The sequence below is a fragment of the Spermophilus citellus genome (assembly GCF_964194105.1).
Source record: "Spermophilus citellus genome assembly, chromosome: 4".
NCBI lineage: Eukaryota > Metazoa > Chordata > Mammalia > Rodentia > Sciuridae > Spermophilus > Spermophilus citellus.
In genome coordinates this window covers 308,364-326,993 of record NC_138185.1, presented here as the reverse complement: position 1 = coordinate 326,993, position 18,630 = coordinate 308,364, and the positions used below count along the sequence as shown (strand labels likewise).

Below are 18,630 nucleotides of genomic sequence, written 5' to 3'. Positions count from 1 at the left end.
TGCCTAGGTCCATGCACACTGCTTATAGCTTTCTGGACTGACATCCTGTGTGGTGTGCCCCCAGCTCAAACCCAGCCCCTCACTCTGAATCCAGACCCACTGTTCATAGATGCCCTCCATTCCTGCCATGCATTCCGAGGCCAATGCTCCCAACTCCAGTGGTACATAGGCGGCGCGCTGGGCTCAGAAGGCATGGTGGCAGGCTCTGCTGGTTTTTGAGCACACTCTGAGGATGGGCCTGAAGACCTCATGGAGCCAGTGGCTTCAGTGGGCACCAGCCTAGTTCTGATGTGTCCAAGTCATTCTGTCCTGTGCTTGGTTCTTCTAAATAAAGATGCAAAAAGCAATCTGTAGATTTCCCACCATTGTGAATTTAAGTAATACCTCAATTAACTCCACTTAAGAATGACTTCCCCCAGGGGAGGGTCTAATCTAGAAAGCAGGTAGGACTTGCTAATGGCAGGCTTGGTGGGCCCTGTCATGCCTGGAGGGGCCATGGACTGGTGTGTCCAAGAGAACAGGGACCGAGGGCACATATTAAGCACAGTGAGATAGCACCAACCAGTACTGGCCTGATGGCACCACTGTGCCCTCATTTGATACTGGAGAAGTCAGAGAGGACAGTGACCCACACCAGGCCCTTTGCATCATATCTGCCACCACAAGAGGAAAATGGACAGAAAATGGACAGACAAGAGCAGCTTCCCTCCTGTCCCACCCACTCACCTCCTGCCTCCTCCCTCCTGCCCACTTCCCTCCTCTCCTCCACCCTCCTGCCCCTCTCCCTGCCTTCTTCTCCCAGCCTCTTCTGGTGTCTCATCACTGCACCCTCTTGGTGTGATTGTGATGATGATTCACCTTTATTTGCTTTATTTGCAGCTTAATTCCTGCCCTGAAGTCTCAGACTTAGTGGCATGACCTGGGTGACAGAGTCCCTAGATGACTAATGTTCTCAGGCATCTAAGCAAAGCTGTGCCCCCACTCTGCTCCCCTACAGTGGCCATGGGTCAGGTGAACTCTGGGGGCCCTGAGTGACCTTCTCTTGGCCACACCATACAGAGACCCCCAGCAGTCTGACTTCCTCTAGCTCTCTCCCAACGTGGGTGGGATCAGCACCAGAGCCCCCTGGACCTCTCCTCCTTTTACTGCAGACTGACCCTCTCTGGAGTCCTCACTGGGGTAGGCCAGGACTACCCAGATTTGCCTCCTCCTGAGCTCTGAACTCCCTATTAGCCTCCTTGCCCAGAATGATGCTGCCCAGGTTAAGTGCTGGGAGGGAGAGGACTCCACTGGTCTGGAACATGGCCTCCCCCAGTGCTGACCTGGTGTGGCCAGGTCCATTGTTGCAAAGGACTTTCATAGACAGTGAAGGGTCCCCAACATGGGTGAGGCAGAGGACTTGTCCCAGAAAGGGCTCCCCGTCTCCACTTCCCCCACCTCCCCACCCTACTCTGATGGAGCTGCTAGGAGGCCCAGGTCCTCAGCAGGGCTGTTCCCTCTGCCTCCTTCCCTGCATGGCCCCTGTGCCTGCAGGACCTCCGGAGGCAGTCTGGTTCCCCACTTCACCCTGCCCCCTCCCCCGCTTCTGCCTGGACCAGGGGGGTCAGTCTTCAGGGCTGTGGGGGAGTCCCACTCTCAGATCTGCCCTTCCCACCCTGAGCTGACTCTCCCCCAAGCCTCAGCTCAACCTGGTCTGACAGCCCCTCCCCTTTAGCAGTGGGGAGGGCAGCGCCTTTTCTTCCCCACACCCCTTCCTGGGCCCTGTGGGTTGGGCCCATTGTCTGGGCCTGAGGCTATTGTGTGGGGGAAGGGAGCCTCTTTGGCAGGCTGCCGGACATCAAATTGTGATTATCTTCTCCCAGTCTGATTGGCTGCTGTGGGGGGCTCCCGGAGCCCTGGGACACAGAAGTTTGTGCAGTTTTCTAGCATGAGGTGACACGTGCCAGGCCCTGGAGAGAGGCTCACCTTCTTGCCAGGATGAAGCTCTGTGGGAGCTTCCCGGGTGCGTGCCCTGGCCCCCATCTCCCAGGCCTCTCGCTAGCCTGTGCACCAACTCTGTCAGGACCCTTAGCAGTGCTCAGTGCTTTCTTCCAGGCAGCTGAGGAAATGACTGACACATATCCTCCACCCCGGCCCCAATGCCAGCAAGGGCCCTGGGAGCCACCTGTGTACTCACTTCAGGTGGACTCTGACCTGCTGAGGATCTGACTGGAGGTGGGAGGTGGGAGGGCGGTGGGCAGGGGCCTCCTCTTAATTTACTCATCCCCGAGGTCTGCCAAGTGTGAGGCAGGCGTAGGGGTCACAGCCAGCTGGAGCTTGGGAGGGTGGCGCAGAGTGTGTGAGGTCCACTGGGGCTTCCTGTGGCAGAGGGCTTTGGCCAGGCTGCCACAGCAGCCGTGTGTGAGCGTGTGAGTCTCACGAGCTGGATGCCAAATGTCTGTGAGTGCGAGACAGGCGCACAGTCAGTGCGGAGTGTGGGTACTGGGGCTCCGTTTTGTTTGCTCCATCTGCCAGGGCCTGCCTGGGGCAGCGCCCCCAGCCCTCAGCTGTTCTATACAATATTAATGCTGACCATCTCCGCTCCACACACAACGCCCTAATTGTCGCCGGCAGCATTAGGGCAGGCGCCCATCTGCGGGGAAGCTTTCAGAAGGAAACAAGGAAACCTCACCCCCAGCTGGCCACCGGAGAGGTGCTGCCAATTACAGATGCAGAAAGTTGAGACCAAGATTACTTGAAAGAGTTTTTATGAAGCAGATGAATCGACACTTGGAATGTCTGTGTGCAGATTTGCACAAGTAATTACACCTTATTTGAAATGATCTTACCAGCTAAGCGGTCATTAAGCCTGCTTCCCCAGCTCACACAAAGCACTTTCTTAGCAAGGCTTGTAGCCACAAGTCTGGTTTTACAAATTTACCCCCCTCCCCATGTGGAGTCTGAGTGCCCACGGAGCGAACAGGAGTTGTTCCCCTGTGGATCTTTCCAAATTTAAAATTAAAAAGGCACATTAAAAAAAGGCACATGTAGTTTTTCCATAGATTTTTATAAAATAAAACGTAAAGCATGAGCTTCATACTTTGTAGAAAAGAAAATATTTCATGATTAAAAAAAAAAAACTTGACAAATTTTCACCCCATATAAAAAGAAAGCTTTAGATTCTACCTGGGATCTGCCACAAGCCTGGGCTGTGTGGGTTGGAGCGTTGGGTTTGGAGCCACTGTTTCCAGCCCCAGCCCAGCGGCCGCGACCCCCGAGCCTACGCACCCTCCTGCGCGTTGCGAACAAAGGCGAGCGCGGTGGGGGGAGAGCGCTGTCCAAAGTGCTGATCCGACGCCGCTTGGGCTCAGGCTCCCTCTGAGGGCTGAAGGGAGGCGGGCAAACTCCTCCGCCCGGCTGCTTTTCGAAACTCCAGCTTTGTTCTCTTGATGGTGTCAGCTAAAGATCTTGAAACTGTACTCTTCAAAACCCAGCTTCTGAGAACGACTGTGCATCCCTAACCTCCCAGCGCCGGGCTGTGGGTTCTGCCGGTTGCAGGCTCTGACGAGAAGTTTTTGGGAGCATCCCAAGCACTCCTCCAGCAGCTCCAGGCAGGTCCTGAGCTCCCTCCCGACCACTGGAGCCACTGGAGCGACACCCTGGAGCCCATGGCCACTCAGAGGGGAACGTGGGCTGTGACAAACAGGTCTGTGCGATGCCTCCCGAGGCCCAGGGTGGCACATTTTGGTTGCTCCCTGCTCTCTCCCTGTTCTGCATTGCTCCTTAAGTTCGACTGTTACATATCTGAATTGAAGGTTTTCTGGGAACTTTGGAATTGCTGGGAGCAAGACTGACTCAGCACTGGGCCTCCCTTGGCTCCCACCTTCTAACGGAACGATGGTGCACAGAGCTGCTCTGAGCCTGCAGTCTGTCGATAAGAATTTAATAGAATTTCTCAATGCCAAATGTCTGGGATGTAAAATATCCAGTACTCACAGCATGTTCAGAAGAGATAGACGTGGCTTTTCAGAGTGTTCTCGGCTGAATGCATCCTTTTATGCTAATGGATACGACTTCATGAAAGAATAGAAAAATGGTAGGCAGTCACTATAGGAGCCTCAAACTGTTCTCATTTGACTAATTAATATTTCATCCTTAGTTTGGCTGCTGCAGGCTTGCATGTATTTCCTTTTGCCTGATCCACACAATTGTCCTGCATGAGATTTGCATTTTATTTGCTGAGAATGGTGTGTATGTATAAGGCTCCACCTTGCTTGCTCTGGGGATGGAGCCTCTTGGTTTCCATCAGTGTGGACAGCTCCTACAGCATGCTGACCATAGTGGCTCGTGGAGGAGGGAGCTCAGCTAACATCACCACAATTTCATGATCTGCTCTCTCAAGAAAGTCCAATGCTCCAGTTCTTTCTTGTTCATGCTTTTGATGACCTGAGCCCTCCAAAGCTCATCGAGTATGGTGTCCCGTGTGATTTACCAAGAAAGGCTTGCTGTGTTTGCCCTCCAGGGGCCGGCTGTGTTGTCTTTGCAGGGGTCTGAATTCCCTTCCCAGTAAGTTTCCCATGCCTTGGTTCTGGTTTCTCAGTGTGAGGAGGGGACTTGGGCAGCTAACAGAATACCTGGTTCTGGAGATGCTTACCAAGGAAATCAGTGTTCATACTGAATGTGAAAAGCCACACAGCAAACGAGGAAGTAGACGGCAGGTGCCTACAATGTGGGCACTCCCAGGGTGTGTCAGGGAGACTCTCTTGATGCTCAAAGCATAGCTTGTTTCAGACAGTTTGGAAAAGACTCAGGGAAAGACGGGACAGAGAACTTGAGCAGTGTGCTTTCCTCTGGTTGGTACAAGCTCAATGTTTTTAGGCGTTGTGTACCAATGCTCAGCAGTTTCCATTTTGTCTTTGGGAGGGTTTTGTTATTTTAAAAATTAAAAAAAAAGAGAGTGTGACCATGGGAAAAAAGTCTTTTTCCTGATATGTTTTCTGTGTGTGACTTTACTTTGTTGGTGTCTTTTATGCACTAAAAACAAACAAACAAACAAACAACAACTCATCCATTTAAATTCCTGGGACTTGAATATGCAGATGAACTCATGTGTAATGCTCTGGTTTGTTTGAGTAATAAATTCTGCAGCCTGTTCTTTATGATGGGAGGTCATATTCCTAACCACCAATAAATATTGTAAAGCACTTTCGCTGGAGCCATGCTAACCCAGGGCATCTGTCATTCTGGTCGCTGCTATTAGGAATTATTGGACTGAACCACTGGCAGAGAAAGCAGAGGGGGGTGAGCATGGCGGTGGTAATGTTCTCTGCCCTTTTGTGTGGTTTTCATTAAAAAAAAAAACCCAACCATGTTGCATATTGATTATGGATCAGTGAGGGCAGATATAGGCACCTTCCATTGGTGAGGCTCAGAGCAGCAGACAGGAGCTTCACTGGCCTGGGGCACCTCTCGCCCCCAATTTGGCAGATTCATCTTTCTGATGCTATACTGTAAATTTATTTCACCTCAGAGAGTAAACAGATATATTGGAGCCCCAAGGGTTCATGGGTAGCGTATTTACAAAGGAGACTCCTCCGCCAGCCCGTGCCACCGTTGCTAATGAGAGCGGTCATTAAGGAAATGAGACGGCGCCTTCGCTGGCTCAGGAGTTCGCACTGAGGGGAGAAGACATTTAATTGAAACCCGCAAGCAGGCTTCCCCACATGTGACCGCTGTGAGGGCAGCAGCTGCCTGCCCCTCCCCCGTCCGCTCTGCACCCCCCATGTAAATTTCATGATTGCTTTCCGTGATGTCATTTTGAAGGAGGACAGACAATAGCTGTGGGGAAAGGTAAGTCACTTTATGTTCTTTTGCTGACAAAGGCAATACCCAAGGCTGGCTTTCCTCTTGGACAGGGGGGGTGCAGGCAGCAGAGTTGGCTTCTGCGAGGAGCCGCTCCTGGCAGGGAAAGCAGGTTGGGATGCTTTTTAGGTTGTTCTGAGGATGAGGCTTTCTTCTCCTCTGGTCTGCCCGGGCCCTGTTCCTCTCCTCTCTGTCCCTCCTCCTCCTATACCCAGATTCTCGCGGGCATGTTGTGCGTCAGAGAGAAGTCATTAGGGGAGGGGGACATGGATTGAGGCAGCAGCTTTATGGGCGTTTCTGGAAAAGGAGTGCAGCTATGTATGGGTCCTGGGACTCTGCAGCCCCGGGCCCAGGGAGGAGGCAGATTCCTTAACTACAAGATCTCTCTGGAGCAGGGCTTTGAGCTCGGGTGTCTCAGGTGGGACTCACATCCAAGGTATGGCTCAGGGATGCTCACGGAAGCATCCTGTTTTTGCCAGTTCTGTACTTCCAAACTTTAGGAGCGACGCCCAGGGTGTGCGTCTATGGGATCCATGTGCAGAGCTGAGCACTGCCTATTCTCAGTGCCTTCTTGTGATGTGATGGTGGGGTTGGGAAGTGTGGTGTTTGTGGTGTCCGTATAACTTCATTTGCATATTTAAAATTAGGAAGTCACTCTGAGCTTTGAACACCATGATGCCGTTGCCTGTAGGACAGCACGTTCTGGGGCCATGGGCTTGGCTCTGTCCACGGAACTCACAATCTTTATGCACCAGGAAAATAAAGAAGCTGTGGTGGTGTGGTCACTGCTAGCTCATTCCCAACCACTCTTCTAAGACTCTTCTCTCAGCGCCACCTCTGAATCAGTAGACTCATTGGCTGGCAAAGTTGGGTATTTAATTTCTTAAACAAAATCTCTGAGGGGTGTGGGTTCGTGATTGTGTGTTGGCTTGGTCTTGGGGCATCAGGCTGCACCACTATGGTGATGATAATGACAGTGGTGATTTTAATTATCTTTTAGGAGGTGGTGAGAAATTTTGCCCCAATGTTTAAAAGAAAAAAATCTTAGAGAAACCTGAGGACTTCTCTGAGGCTAGTGGCCAAGTAAACAAAAGACAGGAGGGTGTTGGGGCAAACCCGGAGGGAAGGAGCACCCAGCCAGCATTGATGGGACTCCCTCTGGCTCCTCGGAGGTGCTGGGAGAGTAGAGGTGCTGGCTCCTTCCACAGGACTGCTGGGGAGGCCCCCAGCCCCAGGCTCCATGCCCCCAGACCTCCCTTCCCATTGGTCCTTTGCTGTGATTATCATCTCCTTCCATATGGCCCTGTTAATTATCGGTAAACAAAAGAGCAGAGAGCAGGGACTGCAGCCTCACACCAGGATGCTGTTGCCAGTGGAGGCAGGACCCTCCCTGTCCTCCAGGTTGTGCTCCTGGTGCAGAGGAGGCTGGGTTGAGGCTTAGAGGCGGTTTCTTTTCAGGTAGAGGAGGCTGCTTCTCGAATTACTCTGTCCCATAAAGTTGGAGTCTGAGGCCCCCCATTGTGGGGCACCTGGCTGGTGCTGGACCTTGCAGTTTGCTGATCTAAGGGGTCAACCACAAGCCTCCAGGAGTTGGACACAGAGGTCTTTCCATTGTGTAAGGTCTGCTGTCCATGCCTCACAGATTGCAGAGCCCAGGTGTGGCCCTAGGAGTTCCTCAGGGAAGGGGGCTTCTTCCGTTGAAGTGTGACTTAGGGCATCCGCACATGTTCAAAAGCAGGCCTGAGTGCTTGGAGCCAAGTGCTATGGTGCTGGACAGGGAGAGTCCACTCTGAGAAGTCTCACTCATTGAGCCTCTAGGCTGTAGTGCTGCTGTGTGTGGGGCTGGACCCCCATTGAAAACCTGTCTGTACCCAGAGACATCAGGAGGGACTGGAGGGAGTGTGCTGGCAGGGGGCCTGTGCTGGACTCCCCAAGCAGCCGACAGGCACATGCCAGTCATAGTGTCCACATGGACAGGGCCAAGAGCTTGGCTTGCCTCCAGCCTGTGGTGGGCCGTCTTCTGATGCTGCCCGGATCCCCACCCCTTCTCTCTGTCCCCCAGACCTTTTCTGGTTGGGGTTACTGAATATGCAGACGAGGACATGGGGACACTGTGTGTGAGTGAGTGGCACTGGGTAGAGGATGCTGCACTACATTGGCCCACCAACTCCCTTGCCAGTCAGAGCTCAGCTGCCCACTTTCCTGGAGCTGTCCCTGCCCAGCAGTGGCTACTTACAATGCTGGTTTGCTTGGTCCAGCACTGGGTGGACACAGCAGGTGAGGGGCCTGCAGACTGAAAAAGTGCCAAAGACCTCCTTGGCCTCCAGCAGCTGGTTGATGAAAGCAGGCAGGCTTGTGGGGACCGAGTGCTCCTGGATGGGCTTGGTGCAAGAGGTATGGCCGCTTTGCGGAAGGGAGAGTGAGGCTGGGCTGGGTTGGGGTGGGTTCAGGGATAGCCAGAACACCTTGGTCAGCACTGGACCTGGAGTGGACAGGGAGGCAGGGAGTCTGTGCACCTGGCAGAGCTCAGGGGTGACTGTGAGGCAGGTAGTGGCTCTGGTGGTCAGCTGCGCCATGGGCAGGCTGGGCAGTGATCAGTCAGCCAGACTCACATGTTACTCAGGCATGCTGGAAGCGTTCTGGCCATCCCAACCCTGGAAAGCCCTGTTCAGAGCCTTTAGTTGTGGCTTATCCCTTGCAGAACCCTGAGGAGTGGGGCTGTCCTCCTGGCCCCTGCTGTCCCCCAGCTCTTCAAGCCTCCCTCCTGCAGGGCTCTCCTTCTACTCTCTCCTTGTGAATACTCATGAATAACCCAAAAGTTAGTTATCTACAGAAATAGTTCTAATGGGAATTTTGTGGTGTGAGTTTAAGGAAAATGGTCTTTGGGGCCAGTCAGAGGGGAAAGAGCCACGTTTCCCATAAGGGAAGACAGCGGGGTGACTGTGGGGCTCCCTGCAGGCCTAGAGCTCACCGTGCCCACTGCATGCGTTCAGGGTGTGTGCTGGGGCTTTGGTCCAAGGTGCTCCCACTGCCTCTTGATGCTCTCAGCACATTTTCCATCTTCCATAGATGCTGAATTGCTCCAGATGTCACATAAAATACCCAAGAAAGGTGAGAGAGGGCACTTTCACCTGACTGAGAGGCTCTTATCTCAAGCCTCTGAGGAGCTGCTGCAGAGAGGACAGATTGATAAGCACCTGTGCTGGGAAGCAGCTCTCGGGTCCTGCTATTGATCTCCAGAGGGGCCCTCCTGATGTCTCTGGGGCTCCTCCACATGCTGTGCTTTCCCTGTAAGATGGGTTTCACTGTTGCTTCATGCTTTTTTCAGTTTTAAATTAGCACTTTAAGAAAGAAATGCAATGTTATTTAAAATTTTTTTATATACTTGTAGATGGACAGTATGCCTTTATTTATTTATTTTTCAAGTGGTGCTGAGGATCGAACCCAGTGCCTCACATATGCTAGGCAAGTGCTCTGCCACTGAGCTACAGCCCCAACCCCAACTGCTGTGTGGTGTTCTTTGGGGTTGCTTGTAGCTGTTTGGACATGCTCTCTAGGTCTTGAGTTCATGAGGGGCAGTGGCCTTGGAGAGTGGCCTGTCCAGGAGGTTGTAGGGGGATTGCCCTCAGAGTGGAAGTCAGCCTAGGTTTCCATTGCACCGGGTGGTTAAGCAAGTTGGGAATGAACATGTGTGACCCAGGCATGGGGAAGAGAGATGGAGACACCACGTGGCCTGAACTGCTGGTAGACTGCTTGCCTGGCCCACTCACCCTGTGCTTGACTTCACCCCTCAATCTTGTTCAGCATCATGTTCAGTGTTGGTCTGAGGACTCATGCAGAAGTCAGCTGGGGCTTCTCCTAGTTCCAATTTTGTTGCCTAGAACTACACTTTAGGGGAGCAGAGGGTCTGGGATCTGCAGGACGGAGCTCTCTGTCAAGTTCTGTTTGGTTGGGCAGGAGTTTGGATATTCCATGGAGACCCTAGGGCCTGCTTAGAAGCCCCTGGCGGTTCCCCAGATCTCAAACCAGCAGGATTTAGGTGGCCTCCCATTAGTGGCCCAGACTCAAAGGCCCTAAGACCCATCCTTTACTTCTGTGACCCTGCTGAGTGGCTCTGTCTAGTACTTGGGACTTCTCACCCACAGGCTTGTGGAATTGTGAGAGTGAGACAGTTCTAGCACCAGTCTTCTGTGGGCAGCCCAGAGGACCCTGGTGCAGGGGCCTCTTGTTCTTCTCCAACTTGCATAAAAGACTCTCTCAGTTCTGGACTTCCTGGGGACCCTGGCTTTGGTGGTTCAAAACTATCTGCTCAGTTCCAAAACTGTTAACAATTGGTTTGTTCATCATCAGTTTGCAGGTGCAGTTTTATAATTTCTGGCACATTCTATTCTTTTTTTAAAAAAAATATTTATTTTTTAGTTGTAGTTGGACACAACACCTTTATTTCACTTATTTATTTTTTATGTGGTGCTGATGATCGAACCCAGGGCCTTGCATGTGCGAGGCGAGCGCTCTACCGCTAAGCCACAACCCCAGCCCTCACATTCTATCCTGACCAAAGTTTTGCTTAGGAAGAAACAGGGACTTAAGGAATTGGGAGGGCTTGTGATAGTCAATATTTTTTTCCATTGACATAGAGCTATTGAGGGGGAAAAAAAAGGCCTGGGGTGTGAGGGGGAAAAGAGACAGCCTGACACTGTTGTTAACCATTGCCCTGTGTGAGGTGAGTGGTCTAGCTGGGCTTGGGATGCTCACCGGGAGCCTTCTTCCCAAGGCCCCACCTAGCCCTGCCAGCCTTCCTGTCCACACCCAGTCAGCGCTGGAGGGCATCCCCAGCCCCAGCCAGGTTATCCCCAGAAGACCTGGACGAAGTCCCCAGGTCCTTTTATCTCCTGCTGTTGGAGTTTTACTTCTCTTTCAAGGCTTAGTGCAGATGCTACCTGGATCCTTGGGTCACTGGCCTATTGCTTTCACCAGTCTCATTTTTTTTTTGCTTTTTAATTTTTATTTTATTTAAAAATATTTTTATCTGTTCTTTTTTAGTTATATGTGACAGTAGAATGTATTATACATACCTGGAGTATAATTTCCCATTTTTGTGGTTGTACATGGGGTGGAGCTACACTAATCGTGTATTCGTATATGGACACAGGAAAGTAACGTCTGACCAGCCTCACCTTTGAAATACCTTTCCTGCCAGGCGCTGTGGTACCTGTGATCCTAGTGGCTCAGGAGGCTGAGACAGGAAGATCATAGATTCAAAGCCAGCTTCAGCAACTCAGTGAGGCCGTAAGCAACTTAGTGAGACCCTATCTCAAAATAAAAAATTAAAAGGGCTGGGGATGTGGCTCAGTGGTCAAGAGCCTGTGGGTTCAGTCCCTGGCACAAAAAAAGAAAACAAACAAGCAAGCAAACCAACTCGGCTGGCATACTGCAGATGTGAGGGGGTCTCTTCTTTCCCCCAGCAGAGCCTGTGATTGCTGGCTTGGGGCCACAGGTGACCCACTCAGGCTTACCTGACCCAGGAGCTTGTGACTCCAGGCTCCCTGTCAACACAGTGCTGGGAGCTTTCCAAAGCCGACTGGATGTAGCCAGAGACGGACTGAGTTTGGCTTTGACGAAGAGGTGGAGGTTGGGCCCTGCCTTCTGGCCACTGGAGACTATGCCTACCCAGATAAAGAGTGGACTATGAATCCACACTGAAGGGATCATTATTTTTTTAATTGTCTGGTTTTTAGATTTGTGGGGGGGCTTCCAGGTGTGGTGGCACACACCTATAATCCCAGTGGCTACGGAGACTGAGGCAGGAGGATCACGAGTTCAAAGGCAGCCTCAGCAACAGCCAGGCACTAAGCAACTCAGTGAGACCCTGTCTCTAAATAAATACAAAATAGGGCTGGGGATGTGGCTCACTGGTCGAATACCCCTGAGTTGCATCCCCAGTATAAAAAAATATATTTTTGGGGGGGCTAGATGATCATTACATTTGCATGTACGCCATGCCCAACCCTGGCCTTGGTAAGTCAGTCACACCCAGCCATGGTCGCCTCTTAGGATTTCATTTCTGCATCAAGCCCAGTCAGCTGTGAGTGTCCCCTCCCCAGGACACACCAGGAGGCTATTTTCCCAGCCTCTAGGTTATAGACAACTTGCTACCTTCTCTCCTCAGGAGACTTCTTCCTAGGTGCATCTGTCTGAGAGAAAGAAAAGTGGGATTTGTTATTCAATTTGCAACTGGCCGGGCTTTGCACCCCTGAAAGCTGCCCAAAGCTGAGGGAGGAGCCAGCTTCAGGGGTGTGGTCCATCCCTGTTGCTGTCTTGCCTATGCCTTCCTCCTCTGGTTCCCTTGGTCTTGGCTCGTCTGGCTGTGAATCACAGGTCAGAACCGCTGATGGGTGCAGCTCCTTCATCTCCCCAGCTTCAGTGCTGGGCTAGTAACCTGTGCTTCCCGCACCTGGAGGGACCAGAGCCAGCTGGGCAGGAGAGTTAGAGTCTTACTCTCCTTCCCACAGAGCCCTCTGGGGCTTTGAAAGCCTGTGTGCCAGTGCAGGGGGCGTGACCTTGCGTCCTGGGAGGACATCTCCCTGCAGGTGTTCAGACTGTGAGTGAAATGTTTGCATTTTCTTCAAACTTTGTTCCCTGTTGGCTCTTTGTGGACCAAGCACTGTGCATCCAGGTTGGGGAATTATCAAGCTCCCGTTTCCTCTGGGTTTCCAAGTTGGAAAGGCAGCACTGGGCTCTTGCTTCACCTTGGACCCCAGAGCCTGGGCTGTGGCCAAACCCACCCTGGAGCAGCTCCCTGGGCTTGCCCTTCTCTACACATAAGGGTTTGGGCTTTGAGGCGGCAGCACCTGCTGCCTCCGTGTGCAGCCTGGGCCCTTTGCTTTCTGAGCTGAGTCTACGTGAAGAGTTTGTGCAGGGATGGTGACACACCTCCTCCCCGCTGGGTTGTCAGGACCTCAGTAAAGTTGGGCATCAGGGGAGGAGATGGTTTCTCCTTTCCCTGGGCTGGAGGACTGGGCTGTTCTGACCAAGAGAGTTTCTGGTGCTTGGTTAGGGAACACTGAGCAGGGTTCTAGCTGCCCTCTTGTCCTGGGGCTGGGGTGGGGCCAGTGCCAGCCCTATTCTCTTAGTTCAGGACCCCATCTGCCTCTCCTGTCCTGCTTGTCGAGGAGTGAGTGGGGACTGGGTCTGCCGTACGCCAGGATTCACACAGGCCAAGTCTGGCGGTGCCTAAATAGGTGTCTTGGATCATGGCCTACAAGGCAGCCTCATTGTCCACCAACTTCCTTTCCTGACATAGGACAGGGCTGGCTGCCTTGGGGGGCAGCAGCAAGTGGGGGCTGATCATTGACCTGTGGCCTGGCTTTGCCAAGGGGGATGGTGTCAGGGAGGGAGGGAGCCCGTCAGTGCCTCTCAGAACTGCATCTGTTTCTTCCTCCTGAGCTCTTCCTGCAGCACCTTTCCCGATGCCCTTATTCTGGAAATCACCTCCTCTGACTCCTTGTCCTGGGGTGTGGTGTCTGTGCTGTTCCCTGGGGCTCCAGGAGCATCCAGCCAGCAGGTGGAGATCAGGGCTGAGCTTTGGGGTCAGCTTGGGGCTAAGGAAATTCCTGCCTCAGAACTTGTAGAGCAGGTTGCTTGGTCTGCTCTGGGTTCTAGCCTCGGAGGCTCTGCAACCCTGGGGTAACACTGGTGATCCAGTGACACTGTGCCCTGAGCTGGACACACTCCTCCCCTGCTGGCAGCCTGGATGGCAGGCCTCCTGGGGCGCCAGTCATATGACTTAGTTTGGAAAGTCGTTATTACTGCCTAGCAGTTGAGCTGTAGTTTTTGCAGCATTGGTAAGGTTAAAAGAAATGATGATAATAATATAAGAAAGACTCAGCCACAGCGACTGCCTGTAACATGCTATTTGCATTTTTAAGGAAATACTTCTTTGAGGCAGCTTGGGTGAAAGGTCACTATTTGCATATAAATGGAAAAGAAAGTGTATGATGCTGGAGGTTACATCCATATTATTTTCTCAGCAGTGAGCTGCTGTTGGAGAGATTAAGGGACAGGGCTTGCATTTGGCTTTTATTGAATAGAGAAAGTACCAGCAAGACTGAGTTAGAAGCAAAATAATGAAAGAAATGTGCAAAGCTGTAGAATTGCCGACTCCCCCTGTCCACCCCTCCTTCTCTCATTTTCACCTAAACTCAGCAAAAGCAGGTCTGTCTGCTCTGCTCAGCAACTCTTCACTACTTCTCTCTGGATTCTAGCTTAAAAAAAAAAAAAAAGAAGATAGAAAAAGAGCCAAACTTGCCTTTATTTTCCCCTTGGCCCTATTTGTGTTTTTTACCCACAGCTGTTCCAATGGGAAGGGACACCAGCTCTGCCCCTGGCTCTCTGCAAACCCTGGAATGGAAACCTTTACTGTACCTGTGCACTTCCAGGGCTGGGGACTGGCTCTGGTGGGAGGAAAGGGCTTCTGTCTTGGAGCTACAGGGGCATCTGGGCCCCTGCAGGAAGTGGCAAAGAGACAGAGTCTGCCCCACAGGACCCACTTCTCTCATGGAGAGTTTTAGGTGTGTCCCAGGCCTGGCCCCTGGCTTCCCGGGACCCAGAGGCAGAGCCAGTCCTCTGGGTTTGCCTGGGTCTGGGGCAAGATGCACTGTTCTGGGGGGCAGGCTCGTGAAGTATCCTGCTAGGAGGTGGGGCCTGAGAGTCCCTGTCTCTGCTTCTACCTCCCCTCTTACAGAGGCCTCCACTGATAACTTTCCCACCACCATTATTTTAAAAAGATTGGTTGGCATGTTGATTGGTATTTTTAATGTTGTTATATTTTTATACTTTAAATCAACCAATCAATAATCAATCAATTAATTTTTATGTGGTGCTGTGCTAGGTCCTGGTGCCTGGCTTGTCAGTCTGGAACAGAGTGGTTTCATAGTTCCCTGTCTTTCATGACCTTGAACTTTTTGAAGAGCGCTGGTCTATTATTGTACAGAATTCCCTTCTGTTTGGCCAGCCCAACTGCCTGTCACTGGACTTGGTTTTGCAGGAATGCCCACACGAGCTCCTGGTTACTGGACAGCCCTGTGGTCTGTGACAGGCCAGGCCTGCAGACACCTTCTTGCCTTGCTCAGGCTCTGGCACTAGGGAGCCTTGCCAACCCAGTGCCCAGGTTGTGGGCTATTGAGACATGGACAAGGCAGTCCTGAACATCATGGGGTAGTGGGCTTCTCTGTGGGTCCAGGACTGGATTCTACTGCTGCTTAGCCATAGCACCCTGAGGCTTCCTTCACAGAACTGAACAGCCCCCTCTTCCTTCTCTCTCTTCCTCCTTCTATCCCTCCCTCCCTCCCTCCCTCCCTCCTTCTCTCCTTCCCTCTCTCCCTCTCTCTTTCCCTCTCTCCCTCTCTCCTTCCCTTTTTTCTTCTCTCTCCTTCTGTCCCTCCCTTCCTCCTTCTCTCCTTCTCTCTCTCCTTCTCTCCCTTCTCCCTCTCTCCTTCTCTCCCTCCCTCTCCCCCTCTTCCTCTCTCTTTTCTCCCTCCCTCTCTCCCTTCCTCCTCTTTCCTTCTTTCTTCCCTCCCTCCCTCCTCCCTCCCCCTCCTTCCCTCCTTTCTTCCTCTCATCCTCCTCCCTCTCCCCTTCCTTTCTTCCCTCCTTTTCTTCTCCCTTTCCAAATGCTTCTCTGCTGGGCCCAGGAGCACATGTCAGAGTTCTTTCAGGTTTTTGTTCTCTTGAAGGTGGCCATCCCCACTCCACCCCATTTGTTAGTGTCCAGTGAGTAGTCTTGGAGGCAGTGGCCTCACCAGGCAGGTAGAGCTGGAATATGCTCTGTGGCAGTCCTAGCCATCTGAGGTATTGCTGCAGCCCTTGCTCAAGGTGGTGTGGGCAGAGAGGGTCGCTTGGGCAGCTGGGTTCTAGCCTCCTGGCTGTGCAGAGGTGGCTGTGTCGATGGTGAGTTGGCGAGCCATTGCCGCCTCCAGCAGTGGGGATGTGAGAGGCCTCATGCGTGCCACCCCAGCACTGCCATTTTCTGCTGCGTTCTGGTTTTACCTGGACAAGGAAGTCTAGATGCATTTAGTTTTTGTGTGTGGTATGAAGAGTTCAACTCCCTTCTTTTGGATGTGCGTGGGCCCGGCATATTGCTGAGAATGCTATTCTGTTCCCGTTAAGTTGTATTAGCCCCTTTGCCAGGAATCAGCAGGTGTTTGTGGGAACGTTTTCCTCCGCGAGGTCTGTGAGGTTGTGTTGGGACCCCAGACACGAGTCACTCAGGGGTGCCACCAGCTCACTCATAAGTAGCTCTGTCGAGGAAGGGTCTGTGGGCCACGTGGTTCTCTGGTAGGAGAGTGCCTTCCAACACTTCAGCATCACCTGTGTGATCTCAGAGCATCGTTCTCAGCCCTCCACGTCCCTTCCCAGCTGCAGGAGCCTGCTTTCTGAGTCCACGGAGGTGCGGCAGCATGAGTACTCTTCTGTGTCTGGCTCTGGCCGCACTGTTTTCCAGGTCCGCTCACACTGTGGCACGGGAGAGCACTTCGTTCCTTTTTATATGCCATTGTGTATTTTGCATTCAGTAGCTAGTGCACATTTAGGTTTCCCCTTTTTGGCCGGCATGAATAAGTGGCTGCAGATGCTGTCCACAAGTCTCTACATGGACTTGCCTTTGTTCCCTTGGGTGGATGTCTAGGAATGGAGTGACTGGGCCTGAGGGAAAGTCTGGCCTGGCCCCTGACCGCTTTGCTCCTTCACACCCTCTGGGGGTCCTAGCTGCTCCCCCTGGCATTGGTTGTTAAATGTCACCTCACTATTTTGATTTGCATTTCCCTAGTGAGCATATCTTCATGTGCATAGCTACCATTTGTATTTTGTCTTCAGAGAAATATTCAGACCCTTTGCCCATTTTAAAATCAGGCATCTGTCTTACTCTGGGGTTGTGAGCTCTTCCCTCTGAGCCCAGGTCTTTATTGGACAGATGGTTTGCAAATACTTCCTCTGGGTCTTTGTGTTGTCTTTTTGCCTTATGGTTGGTGTTCCTTGAAGTGCAGAATCTTCATACTTTGATAACATTAAATACATTCCAAAGTTTTGTTTATAGCTCATGTCCGTGGTGTCAGCTAGGAAACTATTGTCTAATCCAAAGCCAGGAGGATTCACTCCTGTGTGTTTGAAGAGTTTTAGATCTTAGGTTTTCCATGATCCATTGAGACCTAATCTTTGTGTGCAATGTGAGCCGGGACAACTTAATTCTTTTAGATGTCTAGTTGTTGGAAAGACTGTTCTTTCCCATAAAATTGTTAGTGCCATCATTGAAAATCAATTGACTGTAAATAGAAGGGTTATTTTTGGGCCCTCAGGTCGATCCCATTTATCTACATGTCCACCCTCTGCCAGTATTGAATTGTCGTGATGATGTCGTTTTTTGGTAAATTTTGAAACTGGGAAGTGTTAGTTCTCTAACTTTGTTCTTTTTCAGAATTGTCTTAGCTGTCTATGTTCCTTGAATTGCTGTATGAATTTTAGAATTGGTTTGTCAGTTTTGCAAACAACAAAAATAGCTGGAGAGTTTGGAAGTAGTCAGATTCTGGTGAAATTTAGAAGGCAGGTTGGCAGGGCTGGGCTGGGGGCACACTGTGCCCTTGGACTGACAGGGCCTGTCTGGGTGGGGGTAACTGGGAAGGCAGTGGGGAGCAACGTGGGGTCCAGACAGACTGTGCTGTGTAAAGGTGTCTGTCTCGCCTGTAGAAGAGTTGGAAAGAACAGTTCTGTGTGCCGGAGGCACAGAAGTGTGCTGATACTCCTGGGACCCTCCCACCAACACTGGAGAGGAGTTCTCAAATCAGTGGGTGGGTGGGCTCAGCTAGGAGACAAACCCTGTGGGGGTGGAGGGGGCTGAGGGGCTGGTCTGTCTCTAATGTGGCTGTGAGCCCCTCCAGGGAGTGTGTGAACTAGACATGGTGGGGCAGGACCTGACAGCTACTGGCCCAGAGGTGCCCAAGCCAGGAAGGACGGGAAACACTTGAACTTCCACACTCGCCTGGCCTCCTGTTCAGTTTCCCTGCTGCCCACTCCTATTCTGAGGATAAGAGTGCTGGCCAGAAAGTGGGGCTGTAGTGGTGACCAGGACTGGAGCCTGGAGTGCGAGGACATGCCACCCAGGCAGACTGGCCTGGCCAGAGCTAAAGTGAGTGGGGGCCTCAGTACACATGTCCTCCGTGAGGATGAGCAGCGGTCATGGCCACATGCGGTGTCCTGGCGCCGATGACAGGGATGCCTTGGGGCAGACTGGCAGCATTCCTGGGCACCGTTTTGATCTCCCTGGGCTGCTGCTCCTGGGCCAGGGCCAGTGCAGTGGTCAGCCTGAGGAAGTGGGCCCCATCAGCAGAGGGACAGCTAGGCTGCAGCTTAGCTCTGAGCATCTCCCTCTGCCTCGGGTCTCTGGCCCAGCTGGGGATGACTGCCTTCTTTGTGGCTCCAGTCCTGCTCACCACCACCAGGCTGACAGTCTGGGTCACTTTACCTAACCCATCTGCCTGATGGAGTTCTGTCACAGTGGATTTGGGCCCTTCATTCAACAGGCAGGGCTTGAGGTCCCCAAACAGGGATCACAGACAGCACCACCATCCTGGCAGTGGGGTCTGTTTGCTCCTGGGTTGCTTATTGTCTGGGATGTGCTAAGGATGTGGAACTGGTTTGCCCTTATGAGCAGGATTCAGAGGAGCCCATTAGAGACCTAAGAACTCCCAAGAAAGAACTGGCCAAAACCGCCCCTTACCAGACTCTGGAAAGGGTAGT

At 52.2% G+C, this 18,630-nt stretch overlaps 1 protein-coding gene across 1 annotated transcript in view; it reads left to right on the top strand.

The window, feature by feature from the left end:
• Nucleotides 1-1,977: 1,977 nt before the first annotated feature.
• MYT1 (myelin transcription factor 1) overlaps nucleotides 1,978-18,630 on the top strand; it is a gene marked incomplete at both ends in the record, with an annotated part of 61,600 nt that continues 44,947 nt past the window's right edge. The window contains one exon of the mRNA XM_081291944.1: nucleotides 1,978-2,002. Coding sequence (XP_081148070.1) covers nucleotides 1,978-2,002 — 25 coding nt within the window. The remainder of the gene's footprint in view (nucleotides 2,003-18,630) is intronic.